The sequence below is a fragment of the Aspergillus multicolor genome (genome assembly GCF_047715735.1).
Source record: "Aspergillus multicolor strain CBS 133.54 unplaced genomic scaffold BDW74scaffold_40, whole genome shotgun sequence".
In the NCBI taxonomy this organism is placed as follows: domain Eukaryota; kingdom Fungi; phylum Ascomycota; class Eurotiomycetes; order Eurotiales; family Aspergillaceae; genus Aspergillus; species Aspergillus multicolor.
The window spans coordinates 102,019-120,794 of record NW_027395991.1 but is presented as its reverse complement, the minus strand read 5'-3'; the positions used below and the strand labels follow the sequence as shown (position 1 = coordinate 120,794).

The 18,776-nt window shown below is 52.9% G+C and overlaps 7 protein-coding genes across 7 annotated transcripts; 4 read left to right on the top strand and 3 right to left on the bottom strand.

The window, feature by feature from the left end:
- Positions 1 to 263: 263 nt before the first annotated feature.
- On the top strand, positions 264 to 2,025 carry BDW74DRAFT_170968 (uncharacterized protein; the record flags this gene model as incomplete). The annotated part of the gene is made up of 3 exons (XM_073727238.1): positions 264 to 897; positions 1,156 to 1,456; positions 1,506 to 2,025. The coding sequence occupies 3 exons, from the start codon at positions 264 to 266 to the stop codon at positions 2,023 to 2,025; spliced, it is 1,455 nt and encodes a 484-aa protein (XP_073578926.1).
- Positions 2,026 to 2,128: 103 nt separating this feature from the next.
- BDW74DRAFT_162275 (uncharacterized protein) lies at positions 2,129 to 3,506 on the bottom strand. The gene is made up of 3 exons (XM_073725920.1): positions 3,319 to 3,506; positions 3,099 to 3,212; positions 2,129 to 3,039 (listed from the first exon to the last, which is right to left on the bottom strand). The coding sequence occupies exons 1-3, from the start codon at positions 3,398 to 3,400 to the stop codon at positions 2,249 to 2,251; spliced, it is 987 nt and encodes a 328-aa protein (XP_073578925.1). The 5' UTR covers positions 3,401 to 3,506; the 3' UTR covers positions 2,129 to 2,248.
- Positions 3,507 to 4,025: 519 nt separating this feature from the next.
- On the bottom strand, positions 4,026 to 9,728 carry BDW74DRAFT_103005 (putative nuclear migration protein (ApsA)). The gene is made up of 2 exons (XM_073721548.1): positions 8,961 to 9,728; positions 4,026 to 8,895 (listed from the first exon to the last, which is right to left on the bottom strand). Exons 1-2 carry the CDS (start codon positions 9,405 to 9,407, stop codon positions 4,135 to 4,137), a joined length of 5,208 nt encoding a protein of 1,735 aa, XP_073578924.1. The 5' UTR covers positions 9,408 to 9,728; the 3' UTR covers positions 4,026 to 4,134.
- A 1,060-nt stretch (positions 9,729 to 10,788) lies between these two features.
- BDW74DRAFT_102966 (U2-type spliceosomal complex subunit CWC24) lies at positions 10,789 to 12,030 on the top strand. The gene has a single exon (XM_073721547.1). It carries the CDS (start codon positions 10,812 to 10,814, stop codon positions 11,802 to 11,804), a length of 993 nt encoding a protein of 330 aa, XP_073578923.1. The 5' UTR covers positions 10,789 to 10,811; the 3' UTR covers positions 11,805 to 12,030.
- A 785-nt stretch (positions 12,031 to 12,815) lies between these two features.
- BDW74DRAFT_182951 (DUF3431 domain-containing protein) lies at positions 12,816 to 13,898 on the top strand (the record flags this gene model as incomplete). The annotated part of the gene is made up of 3 exons (XM_073730380.1): positions 12,816 to 13,063; positions 13,116 to 13,778; positions 13,850 to 13,898. The coding sequence occupies 3 exons, from the start codon at positions 12,816 to 12,818 to the stop codon at positions 13,896 to 13,898; spliced, it is 960 nt and encodes a 319-aa protein (XP_073578922.1).
- A 445-nt stretch (positions 13,899 to 14,343) lies between these two features.
- akuA (putative DSB repair complex subunit Ku70) lies at positions 14,344 to 16,823 on the bottom strand. The gene is made up of 5 exons (XM_073721546.1): positions 16,746 to 16,823; positions 16,084 to 16,695; positions 15,193 to 16,036; positions 15,038 to 15,141; positions 14,344 to 14,964 (listed from the first exon to the last, which is right to left on the bottom strand). The coding sequence occupies exons 2-5, from the start codon at positions 16,639 to 16,641 to the stop codon at positions 14,632 to 14,634; spliced, it is 1,839 nt and encodes a 612-aa protein (XP_073578921.1). The 5' UTR covers positions 16,642 to 16,695; positions 16,746 to 16,823; the 3' UTR covers positions 14,344 to 14,631.
- A 452-nt stretch (positions 16,824 to 17,275) lies between these two features.
- On the top strand, positions 17,276 to 18,657 carry BDW74DRAFT_170962 (ferrochelatase HEM15; the record flags this gene model as incomplete). Its single annotated transcript, XM_073727237.1, has 3 exons — positions 17,276 to 17,494; positions 17,557 to 18,139; positions 18,200 to 18,657. 3 exons carry the CDS (start codon positions 17,276 to 17,278, stop codon positions 18,655 to 18,657), a joined length of 1,260 nt encoding a protein of 419 aa, XP_073578920.1.
- Positions 18,658 to 18,776: the final 119 nt, after the last annotated feature.

The following is an 18,776-nucleotide window of genomic DNA, read 5'->3' as shown; positions in this document are numbered from 1 at the left end:
TGATCATGTTTTTTTTGTTCAGCACCGGAGTTGATTGTCAAATAAGATTCGAATCCAAGATAGTTCTGGCCGTTCTCAGCCTCAGCCTTGTTGCCTCGATCGCTCGCTGCCTTAGTGCCTGAGAATCCACCGTTCTCCGCATCTTTTTATCGCGGTCCCTCCCTCGTTCCCTCTCAACTCCATCAACATCTCACGACACTCGACCAGATGCTTCTCCCACGGCTAACCGCTACTCGCCAGCCTTGGGCTTCGAATTCTCCACCATGTCCGTCCCTCCGTCGTCAGCAGCATCCGCGCGCTCCCCCAACCTGAACGTCCCCGCAACCCAAGGCACCGCGCCCGTGGTGAAGTTCCGGTGCCTCTTCACGTACGACCTGCGAAGGAAAGCGAAGCGGTGGCAGGATGGTTTTCTCCGATATCATACTTTCAATAAGCGTGTGATGGTATATGACAATACGGGATACTTTGTTGGAGACCTGCATTGGCGGGCACCGGAGGGAATCCAGGATGGCGACGAATTGGAGCTGGACAAGGGCGTGCTGATACAAGTTTGCGAGCCTCTGGAGAAGACGGAAACGGATATATCTCCGCTATACCAGAACAAAAGCCAACCATCGCCGTCGCACCCGAACAATGCCCCTCCGTCCTCCGTCCGCTCCACTCCCCGGCCCTTGGTCTCCCAGCACGCTCCGCGTTCGTTAAACGATCTGCTCGGTATCAGGAAGACACCAGCTCCGCAAGTACGCCCTCCCTACGAACAACGCAATGCACAGAGGCAAGTCAGTACACATCAGCCGCACGAACGACCCGCAAAGCGTCAACGGACGTTTCCAGAGCGCATCAGTCGCCCAGCGGAGGACGTCGTCGATTTGTCCGACTCCCCCCCAAGACGACAGGGTCTAAGCGCGGAGACTCGGCTGGAACCTGCTTTAAATCAGCAGGCCACGACACCCTTGTTTAACCCACCTTTACCACGCCCTTCATCTACCGCCGCCGAACTACCTCAACCGACCCCCAGACGACAAGGTCCAATCGCACAGACTCGCCCAGTGCCCCCTTCAAATCCGCAGGTCTCGACATCCTTGTTGAACCCACCTTTACCGAGCCGTTCATCTACCGTTGCCGAGTTACCTCAGCCGGCCCCTAAACGACAAGGTCCAACCGCACAGACTCGCCCAGACCCCCCTTCAAACCAGCAGGCTCCGACACCTTTGTCTAACCAGCCACTAACACCCCGTTCATCTACCGCCGCGCAACCCCCTCGATCACCTGTCAGTCGTCCTACTCCGCAGTCAGGTCCACAGGACCCAAAGCCTGTCAATACCGGCCCCGAGCCATCTGTCAATACGCTTCGCCTAGCCGCCAGCAAGCCTCGCAGGAAATTGATGTACCAAGAGCCGACGGTTCCAGTCCAGAGGCCTCTGCCGCGAAAGCAGTTGTCTCGATCAATATCCCAGTCAGTATGTACTACACCACGAGTCAATTGCCGCGACTGACTGTCATAGACACCAACCAACAATCAAGCATAGATCGTCAAGTCCCGTCATTATCCTTGATGACGACGATGACGTCCCTAATCCCCAGCCTGTCATGTCCAACCAGGCAACCCGGGTTAAGGCTGATCCAGATCCCTTGCCTACAACGAATATACAGATCGATGTCTCCAAAACCGACCCGGCCACTCCACTCATCAAACCCCCATCTTCAGATGATTCTCTTCAAAGGCCGCCATTATCAAATTACTCTCTCCCTCAATCATCCAGAGCACCACCTCCAGCAAATCAACAACCAACAAACCAACAAGTCCATCCAGCACGAACAGCTCTGAAACCCCGCTCACCCGGCCTCCGCAAATCATACTCAGACCCCACAACAATCAACAGACTTCCCATTCGACCATTGACTACACCAAGCCCGCTGAATCCAGCTGCCGAGCAGAACGATGAGCATGAGCAGGGCCCGTGGACTTCGGAGGCGCTGGATTTGTTTGACTTTTGGCCGCCGGGAAGGCCAAAGCCGCCTTAGTTTGATGTGCTTCTGAAAATAAGGGCAGGATCCGCTGGCGGATATGCTTTTCTTATATTCTTGTTCTCACCATCTGTATAGATATAGATATAATGACCATATGACCGTTATGACGCGTACCTCAAAACATTTCATAAACCATAACCAGAAAAACACCACTCTAGACAAATTACTCAACTTTCCAGCCAACCCCTCTAAAATGAGAAGCAAAAAGCAAAAGGAACTACCCCCTCTTAACAAAAACCCCCGCAACATAAACCATACACGTCTTCTCAAACCACCGATCAACCTGCACACTCTCCCACCCCCCATCTTTCTCCGCAACCCTCCGCACAAACCCCTCCGTATCGCGATTGAGGCAACAATCCCCCATAACCCAGCGCCACCCGAAAAGGTGGTAAAGACCCTGCATGGCCCTCGCAACAAGCGAGCCCTTGCGCGTCGTCCACGGGTTGACGACGTGCTCGACGAGCAGCAGTTTCCCGCCGGGCTTGAGGAGCGCGTACAGGTACGCGATTGTTTTCTTAGGGTCTGGGACCGAGCACAGGACGCGGATTGTGATTATGCTGTCGAAGACCGCACTCTTCCCATCCTGATTAGTGCCGTGTGGGGAGAGGAGGCCAGCTTTCTCGAGTTCCGGCACCAACGTACTCTCCTCAACGCTGCAGGGGAGAACATGATACTTCAGCCCGAGCCCATGGTCCACCGCGCGCTTGCGCAGTTCAGCGTGGAGGCCGAGACACGGTTCCGCGCCGTAGAAGGCTTTCACGTTTGAGGGCGGGATCTGGGAGAGGAGGGGCATTTGGGTTCCTGTGCCGGGGCCGACGTCTAGGACGAGGCCTGTGGCTTGGGAGATGATTGGGGGGATTAGGTCTGAGGAGACGAGGGCTTTTTCTTCGGTTTTGGTCTCTATTTCTTCAGATTCTTTAGCTGGGGCTGGGGCTGCTGCGACGCCTGTTGATGCGGTTGCATCTGCTGAGAGTTCTTCGCTTGGTGGTGGTTCTTCGCGGTTTGCTGTAGGCCTGTTAATTCTGGTTCTGGGTGAGATGGGTTAGGGTACTGGGGGGAAGTACAGCTAAACGCAACCCAGAACTTGCCGAACGCTTCGTCGCGGAGTTGCTGGGCATTTAGGATGGGTGCTAGGAGGCGTCCGCTGAGGACTGCCTTGATGTTGGCTTCGATGTAGTCTGTATGGCCTAGTTAGTCTGGGTGGACTATAATATTACGCATGCATGCAATATCTAAGCCGTAGAGATAGAGCATTGAGGGTTATGTGCAGCGGTGAAAGCATACAAGACATGGACCAAGCCAGGATCTGGGCCGGCTCGGTAAGGGCATTGAGCCATTGCCGGGTCGTGAGTTCTTCCCTCGCCATCTTGGGAGAGTTGAATATGCGAGGAGTCAGAATGGAGAAAGATGTGGGTTGACGGACTTCCGAGTTTATAGTTGCAGGCCAAAGTGGGTCTGACTAATCTCTCCAACCCCAAGTCCGGTGGGAGCCTTCAGCCTACTCTGTACAACATATAAGAGGCAAGACTATGGCACTACAGTTGATCAATTGAGTCCAAGATATTCTGATCATGACCTGCCTATAGATCGGATTCGGTACAGCAAAAGAGAGAACACATCCAGACAACCAACAAAGCCAGTATTACAACCACAAGAAGCGCCGCTGTCATCAGATATGGAAATCAATATCAATACCAATACCAAGGTCAAAGATCAAAAGTCGGTAGTACAAGGCGCCCTGTGCGCTTATGTTGGTAAGAGGAGATTCAGGCGGGCCGTAACGGATGAGTCGCCAGGTGAGTCACAAGGACTGCGAGTATTAACAAAGGAAATATCCCGAGGGTTCATGCATGATAGTGATAGTATGGATAGAAGGAAATAAACATCAAGTGGCACAAAATGTAAATGTAGAAGCAAAGCCATGACTAAATCAATATGCAGGCTGGAAATGACGCTCACTTGCTGGGATGACCGTCCAGCAAAGATATGATAACCGTTGAGCCGAGACGATGGGCAGCTACTGCCACGGAGGACAAGTAGAGGGTGGAAGTGCGACACCGCTAATAAGAAGACTTTTGACAGCGCGATCACACTCCATGATTAGTGATGCGAGTGAATCCGATTGGCGCGAGGACTGTAGCGGCTCGTCCTTGACAGCGAGCTGACGTCGTGCTTGCCATCGCAGCAGGCACGAACATTCTCGAGCCGGTCCGCATCGTCCCCCATGTGTCGAAGGTCCTCCACACTGTCGTGGTTATGGATGCTACCATCGTTCAGGCTGGACGCCGCATACGGGCTTCTTCGTCCAAAGGATCCCTTGATCGTCGAGTTGAAAATGGTACTCAACCGGGACGTCGAAGTCTGCCTCGCCTGATCCGAGTAGTGCGACGGGGGGTACGGCGATGCACGGCCGGGCGTCAAGCTGGGGCGTAACGACATGGCTGAGCCAGAACGTTGCTTCGGCAAACGCCCCGCGCCGCGACTTTGCGACGAGGATACCGACATGCGGGCGGTTTGGCGTGAACGAGAGCGGAAGCCCGGGTTGAACTCATCAATGTCCTCCAGAGTAACACCGTTTTCTGCCTCTTCATCCTCCGGTCCGTTTCGTACCAGGAGGTATGAAAGCGCATTAAACCATGTCTCATGTCGTTGGCTTGTAGTGGCGGTAAACCTGATCCTACGGCCAGGACTGACGACTTCCAAGCTCTTGCAGTGAAGTCCTGGTGGGTATGGGTTGTCGTCGGCCACCACCCTTACTGCTTCAATCGAAACACTCTTTGTTCGGCCCTCGCTCTTGCTCGCAGACTGCGGGTCGTGTTCGCTCCAGTATAGTGTTCGCGTGTACGGGTGGACCCAGAAGTATCGACGATGCCTAGTGTTGGAGATGTCTCCCGAAACCGCTCTACGAGTGTATTTCCAGAGGAATTCACCAATCATCGTTTGCGTAATGGCTTGGATCATTCGGGGGTCGGTCCCAACTGCGTAGCCCTGTGGAGCGAAGGCCGGGGTCGGTTGCATGTTGAAGCGCTCCTCCAGTTCGGACGCGAAGGAAGACACCGAAGAGCGTCGTGACATATGGCTGTCGCGTCTCATGCTGCCCTTTGATGTAATGGTCTGTCCAGAGCCAACCTGAACGGCCGATCCATTTGGCGTTCGAGGGCGTTGCGCCGAGTTGGCCGAGTTGGCCCTTAATGCGGAGGCTGGAGCAAGTGGAGGGCCCATCAAACCCGCAGAAGCCGGTCGTTGGTCGATGCATGTCTTCTCCGCGGCCATGATGGCTTCCTTGTGATCAGCCGGCAAGGGGGGGTGAATCAGCACACTTGACGCTTGGCTTGCGGCACTTCCTGGCCTCTTCTGGAGAGAGCCATTAGAAGCCTGGGGAACGGGGCGCGATCGCGCCTTGGGTGTCGCAAATGGTGAGTTGCTCATTTCCTTGGCTTTGTCGCTATCAGGAGGGGAAAGGGGTCTGGAAGAAGCGCGGTCAATAAGGAGCTGGTCGATTTGCTTGGCTGACAAGATGGTCTGAGCGCCCTGGTCGGCCTGGTCGGCCTGGTTGGACGAGCCTGTCCTTGCACGACGTGGAGCCGCATTTCCAGAAATCGTACCCAAAGGCCTTGTCGCACTGGTATGTTGAGTAACCGTCTCATCAGCAGTAACCTTGCCCGTGTTCTCGTCCACGACAACAAGCGGTGGGGCGCTCTTCGTTGCTTTGGCAGAGCTGGCCACTCCGCTGAGTGGAGTGTTTTCGTTGAGTGCTGGTGGCGTAGGTAGGACGATTACGTCTGGGGTATACTCGACAGGGGATGTTTCAACTGAGCTAACCGTAGACAGCGCTACCTGCGGTGCCGGTGGAACGGCGATTACTTGAAGCTTTGGCGCGATTGGTTCGGTGTACGCCGGAGGGGTGAGAGAGATACTCAGGACAGGATGGGCGGGTTCAGGGACAACCTCGTCCACAATAGCAACCTCTTCCTTAGGCTCGTGAACCGGCTCAAGGGGCTCAGTCTCAACAGAGGAAATAGCCGAAAATGAGATTTCGGCACTGTCTGTACTTGTTCCTTGCTCGGCAAATGACAGCACCTGCTCAGGAACAACGTCCTCAACAATGGCAACCTCTTCCTTAGGCTCATATACCGCATCAATAGGCTCGGTTTCGACGAAGAAAATGTTCGAAAATGAAATCTCAGCTGTTTCTGTACTAGTCCCTTGCTCAGCAAAGGAAAGCGTCCGCTCAGGAACAACGTCAGTTAGGATGGCCGTGTCTTCCTTTGGCTCGTTGAGAGGTTCAACTGGCTCAGTCTGTTGTGAGGAAATGTTAGAGACTGAGAATTCCGCCATATCGGTACTCGTTCCTTGTTCACTGAAGGACAATACTGGCGCGGGCTCGGGTAAGCTGGCGAGGACAGGGAGGGTATCCTGCACGGCTATTTGTGAGAACGCCATCTTCGGCACGTACACCGGTTCGGGCTCGGGTAGAGCAGGAATCACAGGCGACACCGGTTCACTAGACTGTGTTGAGATTGACGACAAGGCTACCTCGGGCAGAGGAAGAGCAGGAATGACGGGTGACACCGGTTCACTGGATTGCGAGGAGATCGAGGACAAGGCTACCTCGGGAGTGGGAAGAGCAGGAACGACGGGGGACACTGGTTCATTTGATTGCGATGAGATCGACGACAAGGCTACTTCAGGCACGCGAACAGTGGCAGCAAGGGGTTCTGTCGTGCTGCCCGCATAGAAGGCTGTGCTCAGCTCCTGGAAACTAGGCGCCACTGGCTCGGTCTCTTCAGAGGAGATAGTAGAAACGTCCAGTTCCATCTGCGTAGTAGGAGTGTCAGGTACGTTGATTTCCCGTTGGTCATCCAGGTTCTGCCCGTCCCATGCCATCTTGGGTGGTGTAGGCACATTCAGGACCTGGTCCCCATTAAGGTCCGCATCAGACTTCATTGGCGTCCACTGGGTTGATGAGCAAACAAGCCCGGGTGAATCCGACATGTCCATGGCTGTACCGGCATCTGACATTGTTGGCTTTGTTGGCGTAACAGGGACGCTATTGGTAGACTCGTCGTCCGTTTGGGAAACGAGGGAGGGAATGGGTTCCCAGGGATCTGTCATGACGCCGGAATCAACCATGGCTGGCTTCCGCATAGACTCTATCGAAACTGCGGATGGTCTCCTCGAATCGAAGCCAGGAAGCATGCGTGGGGTGGAGGGTGACACTGCCTCAAACTGCATTGGCGGACCAAAATCATCTTCGTCACCATCAATCTCAGCGAGTTCAGCAAAAAGACTTTGGCCTTCTGGGGCTGCGGATGCCTCCCTCGTGAAGCTTGCTGAGGGGGATTCTCTAGCACTTGAGGGCCGGCTATTGAAGGCCATGGGTGCCTCGCCAGAGGGACGAATCTTGCGCAGAACGCTCTTCTTCTTCCGCAGGCGGTAGCGGGGAGTGGAGAATTGGCCAACAGATGGTGTTCCAGGGTCTGTATTGTCATCCTCATCAGCAGAGGTGGAGGCTGTGCTGTAGTAGGATGTTCGGTCACGAGCCTTGGCCAGGGTCAATGACGAGACACGTTCGCGGGGAGTCCTGTTGACACGGTCTTCAGTCTCAGTGAGCTCATCGCTATCAGTGCTATCGCCAGCCATGCTCTCCACGCCGGTCTGGAAGGCTTCACTTTCCGTCGTTGTTTCCCGTTCATTGGCGGTCTCGAACGGATCATCGTTCTCTGTCGCAGTCTGGTACGCATCACTACGGTCATCGGTTGATTGCTCTTCAGGGTAAGCCCGGGAGTTGATGGACGTTTTGTGGGACGTCGGGCTTATGTCGCCAGCGTTGGATTCCCAGTCTGAATCATGGATCTCGACCTCGGCCTTCTTTCTGCCAGCACCTAGCAGGTCCGGGCGTGCAGGCTTGCGCGTGTCAGCCTTTGTCTTTTGCCGCTTGTTTGTGGGTCCGTTCGCAGCAACGGAATCACGACGACGCTGCTCAACCTCATCTCGAGCTTCCTGAAGCATACGCTTGAGTTCGATCTTCTCGGTCTTTTCACGGTGAACAGTACTTCGCAGGTTCTGGATCATCCGATGAGCATGGCCGAGCGAGCTCCGCAAGGTCTCGGTCTCGAGGTGATTATGACGGGGTGTGAATTTGCTGGGCGAAGGGGGCGGGGAGTTCTCCGGCGTGGCTTGGTCTTCATCGTCGGAATTGCGTGGGCGGACAATTTCACGTGCGGATTCCGCTTCATGCTGGCGAAGCCGCATAGCCACTGCCTTCGCGAGCTCTTGGTTCTGCATATTCATGTCCTCGAGCTTGCGCTGAAGCGTCAGCTTCTCCGCATCCCCCGCATTGAGGTTCCGGCGCAAAAGGTTGACTTCAGCATCGTTTGCCTTCTGGGCCGCCGTGTGGTCCTCAATGAGTTTCGCATTTGCTTGTTTCAGGTCCTCCAACTCTCGCTCCATAGCGCTCTTCTCCGAATATGCTGCGCCCAGAGTACTGTTAAGCTTGGTTTCGCGGTCTGTGGCATCCTTCGCGGCGGCCATAAGCTCATGAATCTTAGTTTCCAACGACCAGTTCTCATCCTTGTATCGTTCCTCGCTCTCGTCCAAAGCGCGGATCCGTTGTGCATATCCTTCCGCTTCCAACTCCAATCTCGACTTTTCCAGATTCACCGTTTTCAGTGTCTCTTCACGTTCGGCGAGCATTGATTGCAGTTGGCGCACTTGTGCAAGCAAAGATGTCGATATCTCGGTGGCAAATTCGATATCATGGACGCGGTTCGACTGGTTTCGCGATTTACGTGACGGGACGCTGACTTTACTTGGAGAGTTGGTAGCTTGGCCGGCGAATAGTGCTGAGCTTAACGGTGACTAGGAGCTCCATTGTTAGCAGTTGAATCCAACGGCGTGGATCACTCGGCGCAGAGAAAGCAAACCTTCTGGTCCAGGGAGGGTGTGGCCAAGTGCCCATCATCTCCACTGACGTGGCGCTTTGGTGCAAGAAATGCACGCGCAGTCTCTTGGCCTATTTCATTATATTCGCGCTCCAAGTCGGCCAATTTTCGGCGGAGATCCTCTCCAATCTGTCCTTCCTCCTGCTGCTGTTCGACATCTTTGAGCCTATCCTCCAAGTCCTTCCGTTGCTCAACGAGCGCAGTTCCCAGCTTCGACGCTTCCTCGAGCCGGCGCTCAGTTTCCGCTAAATGGGCTTCGAGCGCCCGCTTCGCTTGCGCAGGGGTGGATGCGTCCAAATTAAACAGTTGCGCATCGAAAGGGGAGTATTGGTTCGTCGACTGGGGAATCCGCACCCCTTCCGGGCTGGTAACGAAGGGGTCATCCATCATGGACATCATCGAAGCGTTTTCTGGTCCAGAATCCTCCATAGTTGAAAGGTTCAGGTCTGCAAATGGTCGCGGTTCCTGGAAACCACGATGTAACAAAACCGGTTCCTGTACTCGTCGCCTCGCTCGTTCTTTGATTCCGCCTCAAGCCGCAGTCATCATTCGACCTAGTTCGATTCTTCGCGGCTGGACGTTTCGGACCTCTTCGATACACGGTCCTAGATTGCGCCGACCAGCGACTCAGGATTCACGATGAGTTCCGAACCGGGATGAGGGGGAAGGCGGTGGTGGAAGTCTGCGATGATACCGCCGTCGGTCGGTGAGTAATCCGGTAGGGTGGCCGTATCGGTCGTCCACTTGGGCAAGGGCAGCGCAAAAGATCGAGCAACTTCCGAGATCAAAACAACAAGAAGAGGAACCCCGGCTGTTGCTTCGTTGAAGCAGGGTAGGGAAATGGAAAGGTGAATTTGAAAACTGGCTCGGGAGCAACCCAAGGACGACAACAAACGCGTTGTGGAGGAGTCGTAGGGTAACCGTGGGAGTGCGTGCGACCGAGATGCGGGCCAACCACGAGAGGGGGCAAGACGCTCAGCTCTCGGGTGCGAGCTGGGCTGCAGCTGTGGCGATTAGGAAACAAAACAGTAGAAACTGAAATACAGGGAGTCAGCTACGCCATGTAGCAGCGTCAATTAGGTTTAATCTGAAGGTTTTCGTAAGTTGAAGAAATGACAAAGGAAAGACACGAATGGGATGATGAAGTGAGGGGATTAAAGTGAAGAACGTCAAATAAGTCAAGTGATAGTAAGGAAGGAAGGGAAAAGAAAAGAGAGGGTAACAAATAAGAGAACGAGTATAGGTAGTAGTAGTAAGTAATGCCAGTTGGACAACGAGACGAGAACGCTCGCTGGGCGGGGGACGAGGAGGAAAGGAAGGGAGAGCGCGACGGGGAGCAGAAGGCGAGCGCTAGAGCCTGAGAAGTTAGGCAGGGCACTGAGACCGGGCCAGCTGGAGGCAAAAGCGTCTACAATAGTACGATGGACTAGTCTACTGGGGGATAGAGCATCAATCGATCTGATACATAACAAGAAATGAAGGATCGATCCATAAAAATGATAACAACATTTGTACTGTAACTTGTATAGCAGTCTACCGCACCCAAACAATGGAACCAAATTAAGGTTACTGGCCGTCAATCAACACGCTGGAATGGAAAGAAAGAATCACAGGCTCAGGAACGCCTGGCAGCCCACAACAACAGCCAACCGCGATGCCAAAACTAAGGTCACATGGTTGATGGCCTGTTTAGTCTTTTCTGACTAACCCGCTGCATCACATGATTATTTAGCATCACGTGTTAGTCGCCACTCTACAACAGCTTTATCGAACCTTGACCTTGAAGATGGATCTTCTTAGCTTCAGCAATTCTACCCAGACATACAATTCGACATGGCAGATACGGCTCCTCCGGTAACCTTCAAGAAGCGCGGTGCCAAGAAGGCGAATTTCCGCAAGAAGCCAGAATCTCCGCCGCCCGATGCGGACTCCGACTCCAGTTTCACATCCTCCGATGACGAAGAAGGCAGGGGGATCAAGAGACGCCGGAAGAACGCAGTAGTATCTACTTCATCGGCATCAGTTGTACGAAGGCCAACCGCCGCCGAGGAACCGGTTACGGCTGCCGCTGCGCTTCCCTTAACAACTTCCAATGACGCCACAAAGTCTTCCAACTGGTACGACGAGGACTTAAACGAGAAGAATCTTCTAGGTACAACACGGGCTCGCGCAGAGCCATCAGGGGCCGATGCGCCGGACGGAACATACAAGGGTGCGGCGAACTATTCATCGTTTATTCAGAAGAATCCCAATGCCCCTACGAAGACATTCGGTCCGATCAAAGCGCCTACCAATGTGCGGACAGTGACGTTCATGGATTATGCGCCCGACGTTTGTAAAGACTACAAACTCACCGGGTACTGTGGCTTTGGCGACTCCTGCAAATTCAGTCATATGCGTGAAGACTACAAGCAAGGGTGGGAGTTGGATCGGGACTGGGACGTCAATACAAAGGGCAAGAAGCTGGACGGCAAGGTGGTGTCGCAGCGCGGCGGTAAAGCCGGCGATGTTGAGGATGACGATGAGGAAGAACTCGAAAATATTCCTTTCGCGTGCATCATCTGCAAAAAGCCGTACCAGAATCCTATTGTCACAAAATGCGGACACTACTTCTGCGAAGCTTGCGCTCTGCAGCGGTATCGCAAGAACCCGTCCTGTGCCGCTTGCGGAGCCGGCACCGGTGGGGTCTTCAACGTCGCCAAGAAGCTGAATAGCCTCCTCGAGAAGAAAAGGGAGCGAGCACGACAACGCAGGGAACAAGCCATTGCCGATGGCGAGGAAGTCAGCAGTGAAGAAGATGAAGACGAAGGAGAGGAGAGCTCTTGATTGCATGAGCCTGGCCTTTTCCATACGTGTACTATAAGTCACGATATAAATGAGAACAACGCAGCTGGTCTGTAGCTACCTAGGGTACTGTCTACCCCTGACTTCATCACCGCACGTAATAAAACCGTTTGAGCCGCTGTTGAAGCCGTCTTTGCAGCAGTCTCCATACGTCATCCACCTCTGCGGGCACGTGTTGATCCTGGGTCCCTTCAACTTTAAAGTGCTTACGCTCTCCACCGCCGCTTCTGTATACCTCTATCATCATACGGAGCACAACTCACTTTTCTACCATAGACCTCATTAGTATCAAGTTTCTAGCCGTTCAATCGCATTCTGTATCTACGACGGTCAAAGTACATGGGGATCGAGTCAGAAACACCCTGTCAAATCTCCTCAACGTCCCAGGGTCTCCACCAGGTCACAGCCACAGGGTCAGACCCAGTACGGAGTCATGGAGAGCCAAACTCTGGATAGACCGCCACTCAGGGCCCTGACAGGCACCACTTGCGGGTCTAACGCGTGGCATATCAGCGGGTTCCTGAGTCTACTTTTCTTCAGGATGTTCGATATGGAGCCGAGAACCAGAAACACTGACCAATTACTCTCTTGTTTTCGTCCATCCGCACGGGTTCAGCTCGTCATGGAAGCTCTGATAGCTACAGGCCATGCCTTCTCTGGCATTATTCTCTGGGAGGGGGTCTGGCTCTGAGACCTTACCCCTCTGATGGACATGCGTGGTTGTGATTCAGATGGCGGGCAATCATCCATGACTCTGTGGTCCCTGGACCCTTTTCTTCCTCGTGTCTTTAGGTATAGAAAAGCAGGTTTTTCTGTCCAGAAGTCCCATTCCAAAACTTAAGATTTTGGATGCTCTACCGCTACTCATTATCAACGAACCCATCAAATATCCACTGAGCTAAGGCCGTCTGCCCAACCCTTGGAAATGGATCAGTGAGGTTCATACGCAGCCTACAACAGCGCCGGGCCTAAAGTCATACTCCAAGCTCCATTATGAAGAGCAGCTATCGCATTGCTCTCTGCTGCGCACTGCTTCTCTTTATCCCTTTATACTTTCTGGAGACCTATCTCGCGGACCTCTCCAACCAGTACCACGCAGGCGCCTATTTCATCGACTGGCTAAGCGGCAGCAACTCTGAAGAAAAATGGATCGCCTACGATGGGGATATCAGAGACAAGGTGATTGTCATGGCGAAGCTTGAAGAGGAATCCGTAAACTGGGTTCATGAGGAACTCCCTGAGTACGTCTGCCGGTTCCACTCTCACCATCCCATGCCCTAACACCAAGCCCAGCTGGCAACGAGCAATCTACACAGTCAACCCATCAAAAGACACCCTAGCCAACAACCTCCAACTCAAAACCCCCCTCAACAAAGGCCACGAGTCAATGGCCTACCTCACCTACCTAATAGATCACTACGAGCACCTCCCATCTACAATCGCTTTCATCCACTCGCACCGCTCCGGCTTCCTTACAGCCTGGCACGTCGACGCACCCTTACACGACAACATCGCCGCACTGCGATCCCTCCAACTCGACTTCGTCCAGCAAAAAGGCTACGTCAACCTCCGCTGCAATACGAACCCAGGCTGCAGCGAGACGCAGAAACACGGACACATGCACAATCCGCACGTCACGGAGGCCGTCTGGACGGAAATATTCGAGGGAACGAGCACGCCGCCTTTGAACACAACAGAGGAAACCAGCGCAGCCGATGAACGCGGATCCGACCCTTTACGTGTGCAAGCGGAATCAAGAGCGCTCAGGATACCAACACAAGTCGCAGCAGCGTGCTGCGCGCAGTTCGCTGTATCGCGGGACCAAGTCCTCCAGCGCCCTCGCGACGATTACATCAAGATCCGGCAGTGGGTTATTGATACAGATCGGAGCGATGCATCTAGTGGTCGGGTGATGGAGTATCTGTGGCATGTTATCTTCGGTAAGAAGTCCGTGTAGTACGTGTAACCCTTCGAGTGCTGACCACATCAACGTACCATATGACGCGACGCTAACAGTTCTCTTCCAGCTGCCCGGATCAAGAGCTCTGTTACTGTCAGGTATACGGGCAATGCTGAGCAGGTTACTCTACAAGTTGCAAGTACTAAGGTCGCGAGGTCAGACCCTTGCAGGACCCCGCGTCGACTTCTCACTGCATATCTTCTACATGGGGCTTATGTGTGTTTACACTTTATTTGTTGTACGAAGCGCTCTTAGCATGATTTCCGACTTACGGAGACTTTGTATCCCTCTCCAAATATGGTGTTGTCAGAAGAAGTCAAGTCCTTAGCGGTCAAGTCATCGATTATCCATGTCTTTGCAACGGTCGGTAATTGTAATTGGTTGGCATATCGCGGTCTTATATACTCAGACAATATGTAAAAGCGGATACTGAGATATCTACTTCTAAGTTTGTAGGCTCTTTTTAGAAGGCGCATGCTAGTACGGCTTAGCATGGAATGTCACCGATATATATATCTGCGTCCACACCGTGATAAGTCATAACCGCTTGAAGATGTAGGATTACTCTCGGGATGTGAAAATGGTTTCAATTTGACCAGCTTGTTGCTAATTACGATAATGTAATGGTGGAATGAAGCTAAACTCGCTGTGCATATCGCATCAAATGGTGATTCTGCCCGGAGTTAGGGCTAGAATCAGTACCTACGTAGCCCGCAACCCGCATCCGTGCGACTGATGCTCGATTCCCACGTCATTAGATCTCGTAACCAGATTCATCATGTACATTAGGTAATTATATTACACAGGGCACGCTGGAAAAGCCCTGGGCCGGGGTATCCGCAAGTACGACTAAAACTTCGTCTCCAGGAGCTCCTCCACCCGCTCCAGCAACTCAGCCTTCTTGCCCGCTGTGGCACGGCCCTGGGACGCCAGGTACTCTCTAAGGGAAGCCACTGTGAGTTTTGATAGCGTGCCCTTCGTGAAATGTTTTTGGACCTCTTCCTGGATGTTGTCGGAGCCAGCTTCCGCCTTGACTTTCTTCGCCGGCGGCGCGGCTTTATCAGCGCCGTCGCCCTTTGCGGGCCTTTTGGCAAGGGTGGTCGTCTTCGGTTGATTGACGTTTATGTGATCGTACTGCTTGTCGAGTTCATCGGACCATTCTAAGACGTAGTCGCCGGCACGCTGAGTAGATATGTCAGTTTCTGACTATTTGTATTTTGTGGGGGGTTGGATTCAAGGGAGGAGCGGAGCTTACCTTATCGATTTGCCGATACTTGGGCAGAGTTTTATCATCAGGTTTCTCAGGGACATCCTCATCCAGCGCCAGCGCCTGTAGAATGCGGTAATGCCATTGAAGTGCTGCTGGTGATTAGCACGGTTGCGATTGTCAGAGGCTGAGCAGGTACTTACATGGATTAGGATATTTCTGGGGGTCATAAACTCCCTTCGGGAGCTGTAACTGCTGGACGATCGTTCGCATCCGATCAATAAGTGACTCGGGCGCGACTTGCAGGGTGGCTTCAGGGTTCTGTCGAACATCATCTGCGAACGGGAGCGGTACAATCCACAGGCCAGAAGGCATTTTCTGAACACTGTTCTCGTCAACCCTCTCCTCGCCGGCCATCATTGCAGCAAGAACTGGACCAGCAGTTTTGCGCGCAATGTACCAGACAAGCGCAGCCTTCTGGTCTTTTAAAAGCTTCTGATACAGGGCGGAAAATACCCGCGTCGAGCCCACGTAATCTTCTTCTGTTGGGTAAATGAACAACGGATGCTTGACGTGGGCCCAGAAAGGTAGCGCTGCGAGTGGCTTGAAGCCGATAATTCGAATCACGGGCTCGCCAAAGTCTTTCAATCCTTTTTGTTCATCCGGGGTGAAGCAAACCTGATCTCCACCAAATTTGTATGCCTTCTTGATCTCCCATTTCTCAATGGTTCGCGCAGAATCATCTGCTATTTGTGTAGTGACTCCCTTTGCAATCTGTGGTTTCTCCCCGCCCAGCCACACATAGCAACTTCTAGCTGATTGCTGACGCTTGAAGAGAATATAGCCTGACACTGAGATTCTGAAATTTGGCCCAAGCTCGAGAGACATATTCGAGAATTGCGCACGCCGCGGTACTGATCTGGAGTTGATGCTTGACAGTAGACCATTGAGTAATGGAATTCCGTCATTGGCATCCGTCGTCCTGGACTCGGGTTTCAGGTAAGCAGGAGCTTCGGGATCCATAGGCGAAGCTTTGTAAATGATGTCCTGTCATTTATAAGTGATCCTGTTGCGATACGCGAAAGTTTACCTACATCATAGAACTTGGACGTGTCGAATTCATGCCCCCCTTGGGATATTGGAAATAACTCAATTATAACGCCAAGGTCGTATAGATCTTTTGCTCGCACAGTTGCTGCTGAGCGGAGCGATTTGTTGTTTCGATGAGGATTGTCATTATCGGTGACTATGAACAGCCGTCGCGATAGGAAGTTTGGAGCCTTTGAGGTGAATATCTGGTTGGCACAGAATAGCAGATTGGCCATGGAAACAGGCTCATCTGACGGTTCGAGGATATCTTTAGCCTGATCCTCATCTTCAACCAGCGACCGCAGCTCTAAAACTTCGTGCGCGGAAGGAATATCAAGGTCTGTAAAGAGATAGCAGTTAGGGTATGACAAGTCACCGCGGCTGCTCTCGTCCTCGTCGTAGAATTTAGATTGTTTCGTTCCGTATAGTAAGACGCCTATCATATCACGGGGGTTGGAGATGATGCGCTGCTGCATAAGGTGGTATGCACACTTCAACGCAGCGGTAGCAGGCGACTCTTGGCTAGGCCTTTTTGAGTCCGCCGACGGACGGGGCTGGAGCATCGAGTCGCTAACTTCGATGGCAAAAAGAACAGCATCCCTCACTGATTTATAGCCCTGACATCACCTGTTAGCGCTAGGCAATTTCACAGCGTATACGGACAAACTTATACCGTCTCGTCCAGCTCCTCCTCTTCTTCAGCGACGTCATCTTCGCGATTGTAATTATCGTCAGCCATGGCGTCGAAACAACGTAAAGCCTGGTGAGCAACAGGTAGAATTTGACACTGAAGCGCCGATAAGATGTAGTTAAAGTACAAGAATGGGGCAATCCCCAGCTCTTCGTAGTTATCTAAGCTGGAGCTGTTCTGCCTACCTTAGGTACCTACACGCCGGGAGACGCGTTTCTCCGACCTGTGACGCGGGGAGAACACGAGCATCATGTGACAGCGCCAAGTTTTTGATGACCCTAGCTTTGTCATGATTGGTCTAGACCGGACCGAGTCTGCTCCGTGGCCTCCGTCATGATGCCGGAACATTGTGAACTTGGCAGCTTCCAAGTTGCTTGCTTCATTCGAAATCTGAATTACCTGTTCATCGTGCGAATGCCCTCCTGGAGATAAAACTCTTCATATATCGTTTAGCCTTCCTTCCATCAAACGGCGAGGCAATTCCGCTGAGGCGACCTGAGCTTACGATGGCTCTGCGGCGCACTCTTACTCTGCCGCAACTACTGCGGCCGGTAGCTCGCATTCCTCTTGGAATCAACGGGGAGCAAAGACGCAGTCTTGCGACAGCTGTCCCGCCAGTTACTCAAGATGCGATAGGATCAAAAGGACCGACTGCAATGGTGTTCTTGAACATGGGCGGTCCTTCGACAACCGGTGAAGTGGAGGACTTTCTAAGCAGACTATTCGTGCGTTTGCCCATGCAACACCTATCTTGAAGTATAAGCTAAACAGCTGGTTCATTATGCAGGCTGATGGCGACCTGATTCCCCTCGGCCGTCTCCAGAACTACCTTGGTCCACTTATTGCGAAGCGGAGGACACCGAAGATCCAAAAACAATATGCAGAGATTGGAGGAGGTTCGCCGATCAGGAAATGGTCTGAATATCAGTGCGCCGAAATGTGCAAACTGCTCGACAAGCTCAATCCCGAGTCCGCGCCGCACAAACCTTACGTTGCCTTCCGGTACGCAGATCCGTTGACAGAAGAAATGTATGCGCAGTTGTTGGCGGACGGCTTTGGCAACGGAAAAGGCGGTCGTGCTGTCGCTTTCACACAATATCCTCAATACTCGTGCTCTACAACCGGTAGCTCACTGAACGAGCTGTGGAAATGGAGGACCCGACTGGAAGGAAAGCGTGCGAATGGCGACGTGGACCCCAAAGGAGCTATCCAGTGGAGTGTCATTGATCGCTGGCCCACGCATCCTGGTCTGGTTGAAGCATTCGCGAGAAACATCGAAGATCAACTCAAGACCTACCCGGAAGAGAAGAGGAACAGTGTGGTGTTATTGTTCTCAGCCCACAGTTTGCCCATGAGCGTTGTCAACAGAGGTGAGAACTGCGTTGCCTTAGATTCCCGCAACCAGCCATGTGACTAACCAGTGGTTTTAGGTGATCCATACCCAGCAGAAGTCGCGGCAACCGTCCATGCGGTTATGCAAAGACTGAACTTCAGCAACCCCTACCGATTGTGCTGGCAGTCTCAAGTCGGACCGTCAGCTTGGCTCGGCGCTCAGACTAGCGACACTGTTCAGGAATACGTGAAAAGGGGACAGACAGATCTCGTCCTTGTTCCGATTGCTTTCACCAGCGACCACATTGAGACTCTCTACGAGCTGGACCTGGAAGTGATGGAAGAAGCCAACCACCCCGGCGTCAAGCGCGCCGAAAGTCTGAACGGGAACCCAATTTTCATTCAAGCTCTCGCAGACTTGGCTCACGACCATTTGCGCAAAGGGGAATTATGTTCCCTCCAGATGACTCTCCGCTGTCAAGGCTGCAAAAGCGAAAGGTGCTTGGAACAGAAGAAGTTTTTTGCTGGTCAAAAATACGCTTCTCTTGTACAATAAAGGTTTAATCTTCTCTTACATGTAATGAGTGTACCAATATCATCATCTTGAAGAACGGAATAACTCCGTAGAAGTAGTGCCGCGCATTGCATGATCATGTTCGGAGTAGGGTGGGTCGA